This window comes from Hemitrygon akajei, chromosome 1, assembly GCF_048418815.1.
Source record: "Hemitrygon akajei chromosome 1, sHemAka1.3, whole genome shotgun sequence".
NCBI lineage: Eukaryota > Metazoa > Chordata > Chondrichthyes > Myliobatiformes > Dasyatidae > Hemitrygon > Hemitrygon akajei.
In genome coordinates this window covers 2280325-2302699 of record NC_133124.1, presented here as the reverse complement: position 1 = coordinate 2302699, position 22375 = coordinate 2280325, and the positions used below count along the sequence as shown (strand labels likewise).

Sequence of the window (22375 nt, the reverse complement as noted above, 5' to 3'; positions counted from 1 at the left end):
CCAGTCCTGTAGCCAAGTTTCAGTAATGGCTATGATGTCATAATTCCATGTGTCAATCCAAGCCCTCAGCTCGTCTGCCTTCCCCACAATACTCCTCACATTGAAATATACACACCTCAGAAGATTATTACCACCACACACAACCTTACTATTTGTGACTTTGCATGAACTATTAACATTATTTATTTTTACCCTTGTTCCACTATCTACTCTGGCACTCTGGTTCCCATCCTCCTGCAAATCTAGTTTAAACCCTCCCCAATAACACTAGCAAACCTCCCTGCAAGGATATTGGTGCCTTTGTAGTTCAGGTGTAACCCGTCTCTCTTGTACAGGTCCCACCTGCCGCAGAAGAGGTCCCAATGATCTAGAAATCTGAAACCCTGCCCCCTACACCAGTTTCTCAGCCATGTGTTCATCTGCCAGAGCATCCTACTCTTACCCTCACTGGCACGTGGCACAGGCAGCAATCCAGAGATTACTACCCTTGAGGTCCTGATTTTCAACTTCCTACCAAGCTCTCTGTATTCACTCTTCAGGACCTCCTGACTCTTTCTACCTATGTCATTGGTACCGATGTGTACCACGACATCTGACTGATCACCCTCCCACCTCAGAATGCTGTGCACGCGGTCAGAGATATCCCTGACCCTGGCACCCAGGAGGCAACAAACCATCTGGGAGTCTCTCCTTCCTCCCTTCTGCACTGCAGAACCAAATTCAGTGCCAGAGATCCGGCTGCCGCAGCTTGTCCCAAGTAAGCCATCTCCCCCAACAGTATCCAAATCGGTAACCTGTTCTGGAGGGGAATGGCCACAGGGGAACCATGCAGTACCTGCCCTTTCCCTTTCCCTTGCCTGACGGTAACCAAATTACCTGTGCCCTGTTCCTTAGGTGTAACTACCTCCCGGAAGCTACTATCTATAAACTGCTCAGTCTCCCGAATGATCCGGAGGTGATCCAGCTCCTGCTCCAGTCCCCTAGCGCGGTCTGTTAGGAGCTGCAGCTGGATGCACTTCTTGCAGGTGTCGTTGTCAGGGACACCGGAGGTCTCCCTGACTTCCCACATCCTGCAAGAGGAGCATTCCAACATCCTGCCTGGCATATTCTCTAGTCTGAACAAGAAAAACAGAAACTTCCCGGAACCTACCCTCGCCTCTGCCTGTTTCTCGCTGAAGCCTGATTGAGCCAAAGCTGTCCCACTCCGATTCAGTCTACTCCAACGATGGCCGCTGTATATGGCGGTCTTTCTTTTAAACCTTGGCGCACTACGTCACGTGCCTGCACAGTCTAGCCTCCTTTCCCTGAGCTGTTAAAGAAAAGGAAAACGACCTTCTCTCCGTGATGCCTTCAGTCTTCCACTCTCAGCCTCTTGCTTCAATTGAAAAGGTAGAACTTTTAGAAAAGGTTTTAGAACTTTAAAGAAAAGGTACACTGGAGTAGAATTAGGCCATTCAGCCCATGTCATGCTCACTTCTCACTTCTCCATCAGGAAGAAGGTACAGGAGCCTCAAAACCCTCTCCACCAGGTTCAGAAATAGTAACTATCCTTCAGCTATCAGGCTTTTGAACCAGAGGGGATAACTTCACCCAACTTCACTTGCCCCATCACTCTTCCCACAACCTATCGATTCACTTTCAAGGACTCTTCATCTTATACACTCAATATTTATTGCTTATTGACATTATTATTATTTCTTTTTGTCTTTTGCACACTGGTTGAACTCCCAAGTTGGTGTGGTCTTCCACTGATTCGATTATAGTTATTATTCTAATATAGACTTATTGAGTTGCTTCTGGTGATATATATGTACTTTGGTACTAAATTTCCTTTGGACTTTGAGTCTGCTCCACCATTCTATCATGGCTGATTTATTACCCCTCTCATACCCATTCTCCCAGTAACCCTGACCCATCAAGAACCTATTAATCTATCCATTTTAATTGTACCCAAGTTGGATATATGAAAGATGGTGAAAGCTCATCAGCTAGACAGAAAGGCAGGTTATTCTGATCTGGTAGAAATTTGAAATAAGAATTTGAAAGTAGTTAAATGCACAATTGCCAGAAAGAACCTTTGCTCCATTCATCACACCAGGCTCATTTTTGTGTCTGTTAGTCTGCCTAATCATCCTGTCTCTATGAGTTTGATGGGCACTTGCTGCTGGTTGTTTACCTCTTTCACCAGCACCTTAACTAATATGAATCGTGGTTCTTTTTGGTGTAGATAGATAGATAGATAGATAGATAGATACTTTATTCATCCCCATGGGGAAATTCAACATTTTTTCCAATGTCCCATACACTTGCAGCAAAACTAATTACATACAATACTTAACTTAGTAAAAATATGATATGCATCTAAATCACTCTCTCAAAAAGCATTAATAATAGCTTTTAAAAAGTTCTTAAGTAGTTTACTTAAATACATTAAATACAATCAACCTCGGCACTTTAACATATCTTACTCCTGGCGGTAGAATTGTAAAGCCTAATGGCATTGGGGAGTATTGACCTCTTCATCCTGTCTGAGGAGCATTGCATCGATAGCAACCTGTCGCTGAAACTGCTTCTCTGTCTCTGGATGGTGCTATGTAGAGGATGTTCAGGGTTTTCCATGATTGACCGTAGCCTACTCAGCGCCCTTCGCTCTGCTACCGATGTTATACTCTCCAGTACTTTGCCCAATGACAGAGCCCGCCTTCCTTACCAGCTTATTAAGACGTGAGGCGTCCCTCTTCTTAATGCTACAATGATATTGTATCAGCTTATTCCTGACAGCAGTCTTTGAATAACAGTAATACGAACAGCTTTCAATAACAGTTGTTATTGATGTTTTGCTGTGCATGCTTTCTTAAGATTTTTGTTACATATATTTTCTGGATTTTTTTTATTTAGAGAAACATTGCAGAACAGGCCCCTTCTGCCTTTTGAACTGCACCCACCAGAAACCCACCTTTTTAACCCTAGACCTAATCACAGGACAGTTTACAATGACCAATTATGTCTTTGGATAGTGGAAGGAAACTGGAGCATCCAGAGAAAACGCACAGGGTCATGCAGAGGACATACAAATTTCTTACAGATGGCACCAGGATTGAACTCCGAACTCTGAGCTGTCATACCATCTCTCTAACCCTTACACCACCGAGGTGTCCTATTGTGTCATGTTCCAACAGCCAGGATCATTTGAAAATTCAGTTACAGAATAAATACGCTGAAGACAAAAGCCACAATAACGGGGTGACAGACTTGAAAGAATAGCCACGTACCATAATAACAAACTCATCAGTGCTAATTGTATGCCTACTATTTCTGAATCAAACCACAAAGAACATGTTTCATTTCGTAAACCTGTCTTTACATTCCCTCAGAATATGTTTAATGATTATTGTTCAACATCTGCTATAAACAGAAATTAGGAAGAGCCATGATCTAAACATACCTAACATCGTCATACTAACCACTCACTTGCTGCATGAGGAAAAAACAAGATTTATACATGCCCAGTCTATCACCAAAACTCCTTAAAGTAACCAGCGGCATCATTGCTTTGCAATTGCCTGGTCTCTGTACACAACAAATGGGGGCAAAGGGATCTCATTAAAATCTATCGAATATTGAAAGTGGACGTGGAGAGGATGTTTTCTATAGTGAGGGAGTCTAGAAGCAGAGCCAGAATAGAGGAATGTTCCTCAGAAGTCAGAGGTGCAAAGGGGCCTGAGAGTTGTTTTACAGGATTCCCTAAAGGTTAACTTGCAGGTAGAGTCAGTGTTGAGGAAGGCAAATGCAATGTTAGCATTCATTTCAGGATGATAACTAGAATGCAGACAAAATGATGTAATGCTGAGGCTTTGTAAGGCACTGATCAGACTATAGATCGAATTTTAGGCCCTTATTCAAGAAAAGATGTGCTGGCTTTGGAGAGGATCTAAAGGAGGTTCACAAGAATGATTCTGGGAATGAAAAGGTTATTGAAAGAGGAGTATTTAATGGCTCAAGGCCTGTACTCACTGCAATTTAGAAGAATGAGGGGGAGATCTCTTTGAAACCTATTGAATATTATAAGGCCGGGGTAGAGTGAATGTGAAAAGGATGCTTCCTAAAGTGGGAGAGTCTAGGACCAGAGAGCACAGCCTCAGCACTGAGGGACAACTATTTGGAACAGAGACAAAAGGAATTTCTTCAGGCAGAGGATGGTGGATCTGTGGAATTCAATGTCACAGACGGCTGTGGACGCCAAGTCATTGGGTATATTTAAAGCAGAGAGTGATAGGTTTTTGATTAATCAGGATGTCAAGGGTTGCAGGGAGAAGGCAGGAGAATGGGGTTGAGATGGATAATAAATCAGCCTTGATAGAATAGAGGACCAGACTGGATGGGCCAAATGGCCTAATTTTGCTCCTATGTCCTATGGTCTTAGTTCCTTTCCTCCAGTCCAATGCTGATTCTCTCTTTGAATGGATAAAAGTAAGAGCTATGGTCAGTGGCACTAAGCAGATTACTAATTTGGCATGGACTAGATGGGCCGAAGGGTCTGTTTCTGCGATATAGTGTTCTATGACTGTATATATCAAAAACCATTATTCACTGCCAAAGGTTAATGAATTACCAGGCCACCACTGATCCATTAGATTACACCCAAGTGATCCATTACTGAATCACTTGATGAATTTCTGGCATTTTGTGTGTGTTACTCTTGATCTAAAGCATTTGCATATCTCTTGTGTTTATCAATATTCTGATAATTACTTTTACATGATCAGCTTCAGATTAATTTCTTGATTGACAATGTTTATTGGGTAACAAGACAAATACCACAAATTAAGTCAATATAATTTTATTAAAAGCTGCAGGTCTCTCATAATTCCAGGCACATTTTCAGAGCTTTGGATATTTCTCTGTGTTCTGCCTTGTGCCATGTTTGCACACATGACGGCTGCATTCTGCATTCCAGAACATTCGTATATCCACCCCACCAATTGTTCACACATTAGAAAGCTGTAGCCAGGGTGGCAAGTTAGTAGGGATAAACTCCCACTACCAATGATATGCATCTCAAATAGCCTCTGACAACCAAGTCCAACTCCTGGCCTTCAAATGTGACTCAGCTACTAAGCCCAGTTGAACCATTTCTACTGACAGGAGAAGGGGCAAAGACAGGTTACTGGCACCTGAAAACCAGTTGCTTTGGGCAGATGGGGCTCAAGAGCTGTGTTTGGCAGCTCATCGAGGAGAAGGAAAACTCTGATCTCAAGCCTCTGCTGCCTCGCGGCTACACCCACTAAAAGGAAAGGCTTCTGGAGTAAACACCAAGGAAAAATCCGGAGCTGAATTTCTTCAGGCAGTCCTATGATGACTGGTAAATTCTGCAATGCTGCTGGTACCAAACTGTATCGGTCTCTGCTGTTCCTTTGGACTCATCTGCTACAGGGAGAGGGGGAGCCCGCCGCAGGGAGAGGGGGTGCCCACCGCAGGGAGAGGGGGAGCCCGCCGCAGGGAGAGGGGGAGCCCGCCGCAGGGAGAGGGGGTGCCCGCCGTAGGAAGAGGGGGAACCCGCTGCAGGGAGAGGGGGAGCATGCCGCAGGGAGAGGGGGAACCCGCTGCAGGGAGAGGGGGTGTCCGCCGTAGGGAGGAGGGGAGCCCGCTGCATGGGCAGCAGCTTTCTCTCAATATCATGCAAATCACATAGACAACTGGGACTCAACATCCATGGTCGACCCCGGCCAACAGAAGGCCTCCACTGTTAATTTCCAACTTTAGAGTAACCTCGCTGTTAATTTGACATTATAATGGCAGAATAAGTGATTGAATATCACCATATGCATCCCTAGGATTTATTTTCTTACGGGCATTTACCAGAAAGTAAAGAAATAGAATAGAATTTATTAACAACTGTACATCAACAAAGACTAACAAACAACCAGTGTGCAAAGGAAGATAAATTATACAAATAGATAAAGGCTCTTTGTTGTAATTCCACACAGAAAGTTGTTCATTCCAATAAAGTGGTAAAGGCAAATAGTATACGATAGGAAAATCCTATTTAATAATTGTTTTTGTTTGTGCTTTCAGATTTTAACTGCATGCATGTCATTGGCTGTCTTTCTGACGGATTTAAATATTACGACAAGTTGTTGGTACGTAAATAATTAGGACCTTGCTAACAGTTATTATGTGTGTAAATTATAAATTGTGATTGATTGAAGTAAGATTTTCTTTCCTGTCTGTAGGTCCATGGTACTGTAGATGTTTATAAGGCAAATCTTGTAGAGTCAGAGAGCACTACGGCAGCCCATCTGGTCTATTCTGCCTAGTCCACCAACCTGCGCCTGGACCATAGTGAAATCCCAATGTGTCCGAGAGTCATAGGGCAGTACACCACAGAACCAGGCCCTTCGACCCATCTAGTCCATTCTGCCTAGTGCCATCAACCTGTACCTGGACCATAGTGATATTGCAATGATGTTGTTCTCTTTACAAAAGTTAAACATGTGAGCAGGAGAGAGTTATCATCTGTCTGTCTTCTGATCTTGTTGCCCTTGTCACAGCTTTCTCAGTGCAAAGGCTCTAGAAGCAGGTGATAGAGTCAGCTTACCCCTGTGCTGATGAGCAGAGCTGTTAAGCTCAAACAGATCCACAGAAACACTTCCCATTATAGATACCAAAATCTTTGACAAGGTCCTGCATGGGAGGTTGGACAAAAAGGTTCAATCACTTGGCATTCAAAATGAGAGAGTAAATTGGATTATATTGACTGGTATGGAAACACCAATGCCCTTGAACAGAAAATCCAAGACTGAATGCTCCTCTTGCGGGCTGTGGAAATGCAGGGAGACTTCCATTATCCCTTGCGACTTCACCTGTGAGAAGTGCATCCAGCTGCAGCTTCTAACACTCCGCATTAAGGAGTTGGAACTGGAACTGGATGAATTCCAGATCATTTGGGAGGCTGAGGGGTGCGATATTTAAGACATATGGAGGGGTAGTTACACCTAAGGTGCAAGACACAGGTGACTGGGTGACTGGAAGGGGTAAGGGGTTAAGCAGCCAGTGCAGAGTACCCCTGTGACCAACCCTCTCAAAAACAAGTATACCACTTTGGTTAGACCATTAAGACCATAAGACATAGGAACAGAATTAGGCCATTCAGCCCATCAAGTCTGCTCCACCATTCCATCTTGGCTGATCCCGGATCCCACACAACCCCATACACCTGCCTTCTCGCTATACCCTTTGATGTTCTGACTGATCAGGAAACAATCAACTTCCGTCTTAAATGTACCCACGGACTTGGCTTCAACTGCAATCTGTGGCAGAGCATTCCATAGATTCACTCCTCACTGGTTAAAAAAATTCCTCCTTACTACCGTTGTAAAAAGTTGCCCCTCAATTTTGAGGCTGTGCTCTCTAGTTCTGGATACCCCCACCACAGGAAACATCCTCCACATCCACCCTATCTAGTCCTTTCAGAATTCAGAAGGTTTCAATGAGATCCTCCCCCCCACTTCCCCCACATTCTTCAAAACTCCACTGAGTACAGGCCCAAAACTGCCAAATGCTTCTCATATTTTAACCCCTTCATCCCTGGAATCATTCTCATGAACCTACTCTGAAATCTCCAATGACAACACATCCTTTCTGACATACGAAAATATGAGGCCCAAAACTTTTGACAATAGTGCAAGTGCAGCCTGACTAGTGTCTTATAAAGGCTCAGCATTATCTCAGAATCAGAATCAAGTTTATTATCACTGGCACGTGTCGTGAAATTTGTTAACTTAGCATCAGCAGTTCAATACAATACATAATATAGAAGAGGGGAAAAACTAAATAAATAAGTCAATTACAGTATATGGATATTGGATAGATTAGAAATTGTACAAAAAAACAGAAATACTATATATTAAAAAAGTGAGTTAGTGTTCATGGGTTCACTGCCCATTTTGGAATCAGATGGCAGAGGGGAAGAAGCTGTTCCTGAATCACTAAGTGTGTGCCTTCAGGCTTCTGTATCTCCTGCCTGATAGTAACAGTGAGAAAAGGGCATGCCCTGGGTGCTGGAGGTCCTTAATAATGGCTCTGCCTTTTTGAGACACCGCTCCCTGAAGATGTCCTGGGTATTTTGTAGGATAGTACCCAAGATGGAGCTGACTAGGTTTATAACCTTCTGCAGCTTCTTTTGGTCCTGAGCAGTAGCCCCTCCCCCCATACCAGACAGTGATGCAGCTTGTCAGAATGCTCTCTATGGTACCTCTATAGAAGTTTTTGAGTATTCTTGTTGGCATGCCAAATCTCTTCGAGCTCCTAATGAAGCATAGTCACTGTCTTGCCTTCTTTATAACTGCATCAATATGTTGGAATCAGGCTAGGTCCTCAGAGATCTTGACACCGAGGAATTTGAAACTACTCACTCTCTCCACTTCTGATCCCTCCATGAAGATTGGTGTGAGCTCCTTCGTCTTAACCTTCCTGAAGTCCACAATCAGTTCTTTCATCTTACTGATGATGAGTGAAAGGTTGTTGCTGCGACACCACTCCACTAGTTGGCATATCTTGCTCCTGTACACCTTCTCATCTTCATCTGAGATTCTACCAACAATGGTTGTATTGTCAACAAATTTACAGATCGTATTTGAGCTATGCCTAGCCACACAGTCATGTGTATACAGAGAGTAGAGCAGTGGGCTAAGCACACAGTCCTGAGGTGTGCTAGTGTTGATCGTCAGCAAGGAGGATATGTTATCACCAAACTGCACACATTATGGTCTTCCGGTTAGGAGGTCGAGGATCCATTTGTAGAGGGAGGTACAGACACCTAGATTCTGCAACTTCTCAATCAGGATTGTGGGAATGATGGTGTTGAATGTTGAGCTATAGTCGATGAAAATCATCCTGACATAGGTGTTTGTATTGTCCAGGTGGTCTAAGACCATGTGAAAAGCCATTGAGATTGCATCTGCTGTTGACCTATTGTGGCGATTGGCAAATTGCAATGGATCCAGGTCCTTGCTGAGGCAGGAGTTCAGTCTAGTCATAGCCAACCTCTCAAAGCATTTCATTACTGTCAATGTGAGCGCTACCGGGCGATAGTCATTAAGGCAGCCCACATTCTTCTTAGGCACTGGTATAATTGTTGCCTTTTTGAAGCAAGTGGGAACTTTTATATTCTATTCCCCTTGAAATAAATGCCAACATTGCATTTGCCTTCTTTACCACAGACTCAACCTGTAAATGAATCTTCTGGAAATCTTGCATGAGGACTCCTAAGTCCCTCTGGACCTCTGATGTTTGAACCTTCTCCCCATTTAGATATAGTCCACACTACTGTTCCTTTTACCAAAATGTATTATCATAAATTTCCCAACACTGTATTCCCTCTGCCGCTTTGTTGCCCATTCTTCCAATTTGTCTAAGTCCTGCTGCAATCACATTGCTTCCTCAGCACTACCTACCTCTCCACCTATCTTTATATACTCCACAAACTTTGCTACAAAGCCATCAGTTCCATTATCCAAATCATTGAGAAACAATGTCAAAAGTGGCACTCATTACTGACCCCTGAGGAACTCCATTAGTCACTGGCACCCACCAGAAAAGCCCCCTTTATTCCCACTCACTACCTCCAGCCTGTCAACCATTCCTTTTTCTGTGCATCTTTGCTGTGGTGCCATAAGATTTTGTCTTGCTAAGCAGTGTCATGCATGGAACCTTATCAAATGCCTTCTGAAAATCTAAGTAAATTACATCTATTACCTCTCCTTTATCCACCCTGCTTGTTACTTAAGACCATAAGACATCGGAGCAGATTTAGGCCATTTGGCGCACTGAGACTGCTCTGCCATTCAATCATGGCATCCATTTTTCCCTTCCATAGCTCCACTCTCCAGCCTTCTCCCCATACCTTTTGATGCTGTGTCTAATCAAGAACCTATCAAGCTCTGCCTTAGATGCACCCAAAGACTGGCTTCCACAACTGCCTGTGGTAATAAATTCCACAAATTTCTCCACCCTCAGGTTAAAGAAATTCCTCCGCATATCTGTTTTAAATGGGTGCCCCTCTGTTCTGAAGGTGTGCCCTTTTGACCTAGAGTCCCCCACCATGGGAAACATCCTTTCCATATCTACTCTGTCTAGGCTTTTCAACATTCAATGAAATCCCTGCTCATCCTTCTAAATTCCAGCGAGTACAGACCCAGACCTATCAAACGTTCCTTGTATGATAACCCTTTTATTCCTGGAATCATCCTTATGAATCTCCTCTGAACCATCTCCAATGCCAGCACATCTTTTCTTAGACGAGGATTCCTCGAAGAAGATGTGTCAGGCAAGTTTTCCCTTTACAGAAACCATGCTGACTATAGGTCCCCAGGGGGACCAATATCCTAGCGGGGAGGTTTGCTAAGGCTACTGGGGAGAGTTTAGACTGGGATTGCTGGGGGTGGGAACCAAACTAAAGAGACGGAGGAAGAGCTGGTTGGCTCACAAATAGAGAAAGCCTGGAGACAATGCAAGAGGGAGGAGCGACAGGTGATAGAGAAGGGACACGCTCAGACTGATGGATTGAGATGTGTCCATTTTAATGCAGGAAGCATCATGAACAAAGAGGATGAGCTTAGAGCGTGAATCGGTACTTCGAGCTATGATGTGGTGGCTATTACAGAGACTTGGATGGCTCAGGGGCAGGAATGGTTACTTCGAGTCCCAGGTTTTCAATGTTTCTGAAATGACAGGGAGGGAGGCAAAAGAGGTGGGGGCGTAGCACTGTTGATCAGAGACAGTGTCACGGATGTATAAAAGGAGGAAGACATGGAGGGATTGTCTACAAAGTTTCTATGGGTGGAAGTTAAGAACAGCAAGGGGTCAATAACTCTACTGGGTGTTTTTTATAGACTATCCAATAGTAACGGGGACAGTGAGGAGCAGATAGGGAGACAGATTCTGGAAAGGAGTAATAATAACAGGGTTGTCGTGGTGGGAGATTTTAATTTCCCAAATATTGATTGGCATGTCCCTAGAGCAAGGGGTTTAGATGGGGTAGAGTTTGTTAGGTGTGTTCAAGAATGTTTCTTGACACAGTATGCAGATAAGCCTACAAGAGGAGAGGCTGTACTTGATCTGGTATTGGGAAATGAACCTGGTCAGATGTCAGATCTCTCAGTTGGAGAGCATTTCAGAGCGAGTGATCACAATTCTATCTCTTTTACCAAAGCATTGGAGAGGGATAGGAACAGACAAGTTAGGAAAGTGTTTAATTGGAGTAAGGGGAAATATGAGGCTATCGGGCAGGAACCTGGAAGCATAAATTGGGAACAGATGTTGCAAATGTTCAGGGGATATTTGTGTGGAGTTCTGCATAGGTACATTCCAATGAGAAGGGGAAAGGAAGATAGGGTACAGGATCCGTGGTGTACAAAGGCTGTTGTAAATCTAGTCACAAAGAAAAGAGGAGCTTTCGAAAGGTTCAAAAAACTTGGCAATGATAAAGATCTAGAAGGTTATAAGGCTAGCAGGAAGGAGCTTAAGCAAGCAATTAGGAGAGCAAGATATGGCCATGGGAAGGCCTTGGCGGACAGGGCTAAGGAAACCCCCAAGGTATTCTACAAGGTATGTGAAGAGCAAGAGGATAAGACGTGAGAGAATAGGATCAATGAAGTGTGACAGTGGAAAAGTGTGTATGCAACCAGAGGACATAGCAGCGGTACTTAATGAAAACTTTGTTTCGGTAATCACTAAGGAAAAGTATCTTGGCGATTGTAGGGATGACCTGCAGCGGACTGAAAAGCTTGAACATGTAGATGTTAAGAAAGTGGATGTGCTGGAGCTTTGGAAAGCATCAAGTTGGATAAGTCGCCGGGACCGGATGAGATGTACCCCAGGCTACTGTGGGGGGTGAGGGAGGAGTTTGCTGAGCCTCTGGGGATGATCTTTGCATAATCAATGAGGATGGGAGAGGTTCCAGAGGATTGGAGGGTTACGGATGTTGTTCCCTTATTCAAGAAAGGGAGTAGAGATAGCCAAGGAATTTACGGACCAGTGAGTCGTACTTCAGTGGTTGGTAAGTTGATGGAGAAGATCATGAGAAGCAGGATTTATGAACATTTGGAGAGGCATAATATGATTAGGAATAGTCGGCATGCCTGTGTGAAAGGCAGATTGTTCCTTATGAACCTGATTGAATTTTTTGAGGATGTGACTAAACACATTGATGAAGGAAGAGCTGTAGATGTAGTGCATATGGATTTCAGCAAGGCATTTGACAAGGTACACCATGCAAGGCTTATTGAGAAAGTAAGGAGGTATGGGATCAAAGGGGACATTGCTTTGTGGATCCAGAACTGGCTTGCCCATAGAAGGCAAAGAGTGGTTGTATATGGGTCACTGTCTGCATGGAGGTCAGTCACCAGCGGTGTGCCTCAGGGATCTGTTCTGGGACCCCAGCTCTTCGTGACTTTTATAAATGACCTGGAGGAAGAAGTGGGGGATGGGTTAATACATTTGCTGATGACACAAAGGTTGGGGGTGTTGTGGATAGTGTGGAGGGCTGTCAGAGGTTACGGCTGACATTGATAGGATGCAAAACTTGGCTAAGTAGTGGCAGATGGAGTTCAACCCAGATAAATGTGAGGTGCAAACACGAGGAAATCTGCAGATGCTGGAAATTCAAGAACACACACAAAATGATGGTGGAACACAGCAAGCCAGGAAGCATCTATAGGAAGAAGTACAGTCGACATTTCGGGCCGAGACCCATCATCGGGACTAACTGGACGAAGTTAATCCTGACAAAGGGGCTCGGCGCAAAATGTCGACTGTACTTCTTCCTGTAGATGCTGCCTGGCTTGCAGCATTCCACCAGCATTTTGCGTATGTTGCTTCAGTGTGAGGTGGTTCATTTTGGTAGGTCAAATATGATGGGAGAATATAGTATTAATGGTAAGACACTTGGCAGTATGGAGGATCAGAAGGATCTTGGGGTCTGAGTCCATAGGACACTCAAAGCTGCTGCACACGTTGACTCTGTGGTTAAGAAGTCATATGGTGTATTGGCCTTCATCATTCATGGGACTGAGTTTAGGAGCAGAGAGGTAATGTTGCAGCTATATAGGACCCTGGTCAGACCCCGCTTGGAGTTCTGTGCTCAGTTCTGGTCCCCTCACTACATGAAGGATGTGGAAGCCATAAAAAGGGTGCAGAAGAGATTTAGAAGGACGTTGTCTGGATTGGGGAGCATGCCTTGTGAGAATAGGTTGAGTGAACTCAGCCTTTTATCCTTGGAGCAACGGAGGATGAAAGGTGACCTGATAGAGCAGAGATGTGACACTGAGGTTTTATAAGGCACCTTGAGTATTCTAAGAGGTGTAGAAGATGATGAGAGGCATTGATCGTGTGGATCATCAGAGGTTTTTTCTCAGGGCTGAAATGGCTAACACAAGAGGGCACAGTTTTAAGGCGCTTAGAAGTAGGTACAGAGGAGATGTCAGGGGTAAGTTTTTCACACAGAGAGTGGTGAGTGTGTGGAATGGGCTGCCGGTGACAGTGGTGGAGAGGGATCTTTTTAGAAACTCCTGGACAGGTACATGGAGCTTTGAAAAATAGAGGGCTATGGGTAACCCTAGATAATTTCTAAGATAAAGACATGTTCGGCACAGCTTTATGCCCAAAGGGACTTTATTGTACTGTAAGTTTTCTATGTTTCTGTGGCTTATTTTATTATTGGTCTCCAAGTTATTGGTCTTCCTGGAACATCCTTAATAATAGACTTCAACACTTCCCCAACCACTGAGGTTTGGCTAGCTGGCCTATTATTTCTTCTCTTTTGCTTTCCTTCCTTTGGGAGTCATGACCAAGCAGAGGAAGGAAGGTCACAGTAGACCGTTCCTTCTCTGTGACTCAGAAGGGAAGGGGGGGAGGGGAAGAGGCAAGCTGTGGTGAGCTGTTAGCTGGGAAGCAGAACAGATGTTAAGTGGTCAAGAATCTGATTCCTGGATGATATGTTGCCTCTGAGTTCCAGGATCTGGGACATCTCTGATCGAGTACTTGACATTACTAACTGAACAGCCAAAGGTCGTGGTCCATGTAGATACCATTGGCGTGGGTAGGGTCAGTGGTGAGGTTCTGCAAAGGGAGATCAGGGAGTTAGAACATAGAATAGTACAGCACAGTACAGGCCCTTTGGCCCACAATGTTGTGTTGACCCTTAAACCCTGCCTCCCATATATCCCCTCCACCTTAAATTCATCCATATACCTGTCTAGTAGTTTCTTAAATTTTACTAGTGTATCTGCCTCCACCACAGACTAAGGCAGTGTATTCCACGCACCAACCACTCTCTGAGTATTAAAAACCTTCCTTTAATATCCTCCTTGAACTTCCCTCCCCTTACCTTAAAGCCATGTCCTCTTGTATTGAGTAGTGGTGCCCTAGGGAAGAGGCACTGGCTGTCCACTCTGTCTATTCCTCTTAATACCTTGTACACCTCTATCATGTCTCCTCTCATCCTCTTTCTCTCCAAAGAGTAAAGCCCTAGCTCCCTTAATCTCTGATCATAATGCATATTCTCTAAACCAGGCAGCATCCTGGTCAATCTCCTCTGTACCCTTTCCAATGCTTCCACATCCTTCCTATACTGAGGTGACCAGAACTAGACACAGTACTCCAAGTGTGGCCTAACCAGAGTTTTATAGAGCTGCATCATTACCTGGCGTCTCTTAAACTCTATCCCTCGACTTATGAAAGTTAACACCCCATAAGCTTTCTTAACTACCGTATCTACCTGTGAGGCAACTTTCAGGGATCTGTAGACATGTACCCCCAGATCCCTCTGCTCCTCCACACTACCAAGTATCCTGCCATTTACTTTGTACTCTGCCTTGGAGTTCGTCCTTCCGAAGTGTACCACCTCGCACTTCTCCGGGTTCAACTCCATCTGCCACTTCTCAGCCCACTTCTGCATCCTATCAGTGTTTCTCTACAATCTTCGACAATCGTCTACACTATCCACAGCACCACCAACTTTCGTATTGTCTGCAAACTTGCCAACCCACCCTTCTACCCCCATTTCCAGGTCGTTAATAAAAATCACAAGAAGTAGGGGTCCCAGAACTGATCCTTGTGGGACACCACTAGTCACAACTCTCCAATCTGAATGTACTCCCTCCACCACAACCCTCTGCTTTCTGCAGGCAAGCCAATTCTGAATCCACCCGGCCAAACTTCCCTGGATCCCATGCCTTCTGACTTTCTGAATAAGCCTACCATGTGGAACCTTGTCAAATGCCTTACAAAATCCATGTAGATCACATCCACTGCATTACCCTCATCTATATACCTGGTCACCATCTGAAAGAACTCTAACAAGCTTGTTAGATAAGATCTACCCTTCACAAAGCCATGCTGACTGTCCCTGATCAGACTATGATTCTCTAAATGCCCATAAATCCTATCTCTAAGAATCTTTTCCAACAGCTTTCCCACCACAGACGTAAGGCTCACTAGTTTATAATTACTCGGACTATCCCTAACAAGGGATAGTTACCCCTTGTCCCCTTAAACAAGGGGACAACATTCGCCTCCTTCCAATCCTCCGGTACCATTCCCGTGGATAACGAGGACATAAAGATCCTAGCCAGAGGCTCAGCAATCTCTTCCCTCACCTCGTGGAGCAGCCTGGGGAATATTCCGTCAGGCCCTGGGGACTTATCCGTCCTAATGTATTTAACAACTCCAACACCTCTTGTGCCTTAATATCAACATGCTCCAGAATATCAACCTCACTCATATTGTCCTCACCGTCATCAAGTTCCCTCTCATTGGTGAATACCGAAGAGAAGTATTCATTGAGGACCTCACTTCCACAGCCTCCAGGCACATCTTCCCACCTTTATCTCTAATCAGTCCTACCTTCACTCCAGTCAACCTTTTGTTTTTCACATAATTGAAGACTGCCTTGGGGTTTTGCTTTACCCTACTCACCAAGGCCTTCTCATGTCCCCTTCTTGCTCTTCACAGCCCCTTCTTAAGCTCCTTTCTTGCTACCCTATATTCCTCAATAGACCCATCTGATCCCTGCTTCCTAAACCTCATGTATGCTGCCTTCTTTCACCTGACTAGATTTTCCACTTCACTTGTCACCCATGGTTCCTTCACCCTACCATTCTTTATCTTCTTCACTGGGAAAAATTCATCCCTAACATCCTGCAAGAGATCCTTAAACATCGACCACATGTCCATAGTACATTTCCCTGCAAAAACATCATCCCAATTCACACCCGCATGTTCTAGCCTTATAGCCTCATAATTTACTCTTCCGCAATTAAAAATTTTCGTCCTCTCAGATTCTATCCTTTTCCATGATAATGTTAAAGGCCAGGGAGCGGTGGTCACCGTCCCCCAGTTGCTCACCCATCGAGAGATCTGTGACCTGACCTGGTTCGTTACTTAATACTAGATCTAGTATGGCATTCCCCCTAGTCGGCCTGTCAACATACTGTGACAGTAATCCATCCTGGACACACTTAACAAACTCTGCCCCATCTAAACCACTGGAACTAATCAAGTGCTGATCAGTATTCGGGAAGTTAAAGTCACCCATTATAACAACCCTGTTATTTTTGCACCTTTCCAAAATCTGCCTCCCAATTTGCTCCTCGGTATCTCTGCTGCTACCAGGGGGCCTATAGAATACTCCCGGTAGAGTAACTGCTCCCTTCCTGTTCCTGACTTCCACCCATACTGACTCAAAAGAGGATCCTGCTACATTACCCACCCTTTATGCTTGGGTTGCTAAGTTAAAGGGCAGGACTTCCAGGGTTGTGATCTTGGGATTACTACCTGTGACACATGCCAGTGAGGCCAGAAGATCATACGGTATTACATGTCACTAAGAAGTTGGTGTAGGGGGAAGCGTGTCAGATTTCTGGGTTATTGGGCTCTCTTCCAGGGAAGGTTGGAACTGTACAGAAGAGACACTTTGCACCTGAACTGGAAAGGGACTAATAACAGAGCGGGAAGGTTTGCCAGTGATGCACGATGTGGTGGAGGGATTTAAACTAGAGTTTAGGGGGATGGAAAACAGAGAGGGCCACAACAGATAGTGGAGAGCCTGTGGAGACAAGTATTGATTGATAAGACCTCAGACAAAGTCAGGAATCAAAGGGTTGAGCATTGTGTGACTCATGTCCTGAGCTGCATATATTTCAATGCAAATAGTGTCATAGGAAAGGCAAGAGAAGTTCAGGCCGTGGATCAACACCTGGAATTATGATAATGTAGCCATTTGTGGGACAATAGTGCAGACTATTATCTAAATGGGGAGAAGGTTCAAACATCAGAGGTGTAGAGGGAGTTAGGATTCATCATGCAAGACTCCCAGAAGGTTAACTTACAGGTTGAATTTATTGTAAAGAAGGCAAATGCAATGTTGGCATTTATTTCAAGGGGAATAGAATATAAAAGTAAGGAGATAGTGCTGAGCCTTTATAAGATACTAGTCAGTCCACACTTGGAGTATTGTCAACAGTTTTTGGGCCCCATATCTCAGAAAGGATGTGTTGTCATTGGAGAGAGTCCAGAGGAGGTTCATGAGGATGATTCTGGTAATGAAGGGGTTAACATATGAGGAGCACTTGGCAACTTTGGGCCTGGACTCACTGGAATTTAGAAGAATACTCGGGGGAGGGGTGGGGAAGGATCCTTACTGAAAGTTATCGAATGTTGAAAGGACTAGGCAGGGTGGACGTGGAGAGGATATTTCCTATGGTGGGTTATCAAGAACTAGAAGTCACAGGCGCAAAATTGAGGGATAACTTTTAGAACGGTGGTAAGGAGGAATCTTTTTAGCCAGTGAGTAGTGAACCTGTGTAATACACTGCTGCAGACTGCGGTGAAGGCCAAGTCCACGGGTATATTTAAGTCGGAAGTTATCAGTTTTTTCTTTGGTCAGGGCATCAAAGGATATGGAAAGAAAACAGGTGTATGGTGAGTGAGATCCGGCATCAGTCATGATGGAATGTGGGAGTAGACAATGGGCTGAATGGCCTAATTCTGCTCCTATGTCTTATGGATTCGACCTCCTCAGCTCAGCTGTTTGTGGCAATGAATTGCACAGATTCACGACACTCTGGAGAAAGAATTTCTCCATGTCAGCATTCTAAAAAGATGCCCCTCTATTCTGATATACCCAAAGTTGTGCAATGTGTAGTGTACCTGCAGACTGGCTAAGTCACTGATTGCCTCATAAATACAGGTTAGGTTTACCTGTACACCTGCTCATTCATGCAAATACCTGATCAGGTAATCATGTGGCAGCAACTCAGTGCATAAAGGCAACCAGACATGGTCATCAGGTTCAGTTGTTCAGACCAACCATAGAGAAGAAATGGAGAAGAAATGTAATGTAATTGATTTTGTCTGCAGGATGATTGTTCCTGTCAGTCCGGGTGGTTTGAGTATCTCAGAAACTATTGATCTTCTGGGTTTTTCACGTAGAACAGTCTCTAAAGTTTGCAGAGAATAACATCTAATGAGTGACGGTTCTGTTAATGAGAGAGCTCAGAGAAGAGTGGTCAGACTATTTCAAGCTGACAGGAAGGCGACAGTAACTCAAATAACCACTTATTACAACAGTAGTGTGTAGAAGAGCATCTCTGAACAGAGTGGATGGGCTATAGCAGCAGAAGACCATGAACACTCAGAACAGTTTGTGGAGACAGATGTTGGTAAGACCTCGGAAAAAGTCAGCAAATCAAAAGGTTAAGCATGGTGCCACTTCCTGCTTTCCACAGGGATCGCTCCCTTATCCATTCATCCCTTCCCACTAACCTCTCTCCTTTCACTTATCCTTGCAAGCAGAACAAGTGCTACACCTGCCCCTATACCACCTCCCTCACTACCATTCAGGGCCCCAAATGGTCCTTCCAAGTGAGCTGAAACTTCACCTGTGAATCTGTTTGGATTATATACCGTGTCCAGTGCTCCTGGCGTGGCCTCCTGTATATCAGTGATTGGGAGACAGCTTCACCGAGTAACCACTCTCCATCCGCCAGGAAAAGTAGGATCTCCCAGTGGCCACACATCTTAATTCTACTTCCCATTCCCATCCCAACATGTCTATACATGGCCTCCTCTGCTGTCATGATGAGGCCACACTCAGGTTGCAGGAACAACAGATTATATTCCATTTGGGTATCCTTCAACCCGATGGCATGAACGTCGATTTCTTGAACTTCCAGTAATTCCTCCACCTCCTCCTTCACCATTCCCCATCCCCTTTTCCCTCTTTCCCTCTATCTCTTTGCCTGTCCATCGCCTCCCTCTGGTGCTCCTCCCCCCCTTTTCTTTATTCCATGGCCTTCAGACCTCTCCTGTTAGATTCTCCCTTCTCCAGCCCTGTGTCTCTTTCACCAATAAACTTACCAGCTCTTTTACTTCAATTCCACCACCCCCCTCCCAGTTTCACCTATCACCTTGTGTTTCTCCCTCCCCCTCCCCCCACCTTTTAACTCTACTCATCATTTTTCCTTCTCTCCTGCTGAAGGGTCTCAGCCCAAAAAATCGACTATTTATTCATTTCCATAGATGCCACTTCACCTGCTGAGTTCCTCCAGTATTTTGTGTGTTGCTTAGAATTCCAGCATCTGCAAGTTTTCTCTTGTTTATGTAGTAAGCAGGGTAAAGAAGAACCCTTAGGAATTCTGCAGATATGTTAAGAACAAAAGGATTGCAGGAAACAAAATTGGTCCTCTGGAAGACCAGAATGGTAATTTACGTGTGGAGCCAAATCAGATGTGGGCAATCTTGAATACAATTTATGCATCTGTATTTACTCAGAAGACGGACACAGAGTGAGGCAAAGTGACATCAACTTCATGGACCCTGTACGGATTACAGGGAAGTGTTTACTGTCCTGAGCCTGAGGCACATCAGGGTGGATAAATCCCCAGGGCCAGACAAGTACGAAGTGTTCCACTTCAGCAGGACCAAATAGGTTAAATCTTACACAGTGAACGGTAGAACACTGTGAAGTGTGGTAGAACAAAGGGATCTAGGATAATTCGTTGAAAGTGGCTTAACATGTAGATAGTGTCATACAAAAAACCTTTGGCATGTTGGCTTTCATAAATCACTTTATTGAGTACAGGAGATTGCATGTAATGTTGAAGTTGTATAAGATGCTGGTGAGGCCTAATTTGGAGTATTGTGTGCAGTTTTGGTCACCTACCTACAGGAAAGATGTAAACAAGGTTGAAAGAGTACAGAGAAAATTTTCAAGTATATTGCCGGGTCTGAAGGACCTGAGTTAAAAGGAAATATTGAATAGGGTCGGACTGCATAGGGTCGTAGAAGATTGAGAGGAGATTTGATAGAGATATACCTATACAAAATTATAAGGGGTATAGATAGGATTAATGCAAGCAGGCTTTTTCCACTGAGTTTGGGTGGGACAACAACCAGATGTTATGGGTTAAGGGTGAAAGGTAAAAGTTTAAGGGGATCATGAGGGGAAACTTCTTCGCTCAGAGGGTCATGAGAGTGTGGAATGAGCTGCCAGCACAAGTAGTGCACGCGAGCTCATTTTCAACATTTAAGAGAAGCTTGGATGGGTACATGGATGGGAGGGGTATGGACGGCGATGGTCCCAGTGCAGGTCAATGGGAGTAGGCAGGGAGATAGTTTCAGCATGAACTAAATGGGCCAAAGGGCCTGTTTCTCTGCTGTACCTCACTATGACTCTATACACCCATTTTGTTAGATATAGGAGGTAACTAATACAGAGGCCAGTGAGTGTGAATCTCTTTCCATTGCTTCTACCACATCTCCTTATTTGCTGTGTTTTAGTCTGCATGTTGAATATCTTTCCTCATGTATTTATCTTCAACTGATTGAGTTTGGATGGTTATTTATTTGTTTTCTCGCCAGTCTCGTATTGGGAGTACTCGGAGAAGCCATACTTATTTATGCCTCGCTGAATGGACCAGAAGTGAAAGGATGAGGACAGACCCAGAATATTTGCCTACATCGATCTCTCTCTCTCTCTCTCACAAACACTCTGACTGATCGTCGGTTTTAAAGGAAAAGGAAATGATGTCCTGTGCAAGAGTATTTTCTGCTTCCCATTGTTGCTTTACACAGATCTATGCCTTACATAGATACATATTTGCCTAAAGTAGATCTCTCTCTACCACGATGTTTGACCCCCATTTCACAGATTTTAGCTTCCATTGTTCACCCATTAAAGCGATGAGGGTGATTGAAACATCAAGGTGAATGCAGAAGATTGGAGATAGTTTGGATGTTCCAGTGCTCTGCAGTCTCTGACAGGATTCTGGGAGGCAGAGGCAACGTGTGAACTTCATAGCAGGCGGGCTGCAGGACAGGGCGTAAGCCGATATCCGGCTTCATTTTGCTCATTAAAGCTTCCATTGTTCACCAGTTAAAGTGACAAGGGAGGCTGTAGCATCGAAGCGAGTGCAGAGGGTAAGTGCCGGCTGCTTGCCTTTTGATTGGTTGTTCTGTACTGGAGAGGAGAGCCTACCGATGCACTCGGAAGATGTTGCCCAGATTATTTCTGTGTTATGGATGTAGACTTGAACTATAGACTCTTTTTTTCAGTCTTATAGCTTTTATATTCTGTGTTTTCCCCCGATTTTCTCAGTTTATTTTTCCAGCGCAGAGGAGGATTTGGAGCTTGATGTGCCCAATCTGTTTTGCTTGGCTTTTGTACAGGAGGAGGGATTTGGGGGATAATGTACCTGTTCTGTTTCTGTTTGTTTTTTTGGCAGGGAGGTGGGATTTGGAGGTTGCTGATCGTGCTGCCTTTCTTTTCTTTCTTGGTTTCATGGTTACCGGGAGAATTGAAGAATTTCAGAGTTGTATACTTTGATAATAAATGAGTCTTTGAACTAACCAATGGTATTAAAGGGAAGGAAATGATGTGCTTCTGTGCAAGAGTATTTTCTACTTCCCATTCATGGATATTACCAAACGACAGAAGTTCACCACCAGTGATTCCCTCAAAACTTGAACAGCAGAACTTTTTACGTTGCTGTGTGGCAGCCTGAGAAGAAGATAGAAGCACAGTGTACCTTCTCTGCGTGTGAATATGTACTCGCCTGTGAAAACTACCATGTCTTTACCGTCCTGTCTGTCCTCTCCTGCAGCACCCCCCCTATCCATTCTCCCCTGACATTACTGTCCTGTCTACTCCCCTGTCTGTACTATCCTGTCTGTACTCCCCTGTCTATTCTGTCCTGTCTATAATCTACTCGATTATCTGTACTCTTCTGTCTGTACTGTCCTATTTGTACTATCCTGGGTATACTAGTTATTTCAGTTATATAAGGAGTAAAAACGAGGTGAGAGTTGATATTGGACC

The 22375-nt window shown here is 44.4% G+C and overlaps 1 protein-coding gene across 1 annotated transcript in view; it reads left to right on the top strand.

Annotated features, from left to right (window-relative positions):
- LOC140736325 (UDP-N-acetylglucosamine transporter TMEM241 homolog) overlaps positions 1 to 21933 on the top strand; it is a 168830-nt gene extending 146897 nt beyond the window's left edge. Inside the window, exons 14-15 of the mRNA XM_073062331.1 lie at positions 6076 to 6140; positions 20920 to 21933. Of these exons, the coding sequence (XP_072918432.1) occupies positions 6076 to 6140; positions 20920 to 20992 (138 nt within the window). The 3' untranslated portion in view covers positions 20993 to 21933. The remainder of the gene's footprint in view (positions 1 to 6075; positions 6141 to 20919) is intronic.
- Positions 21934 to 22375: the final 442 nt, after the last annotated feature.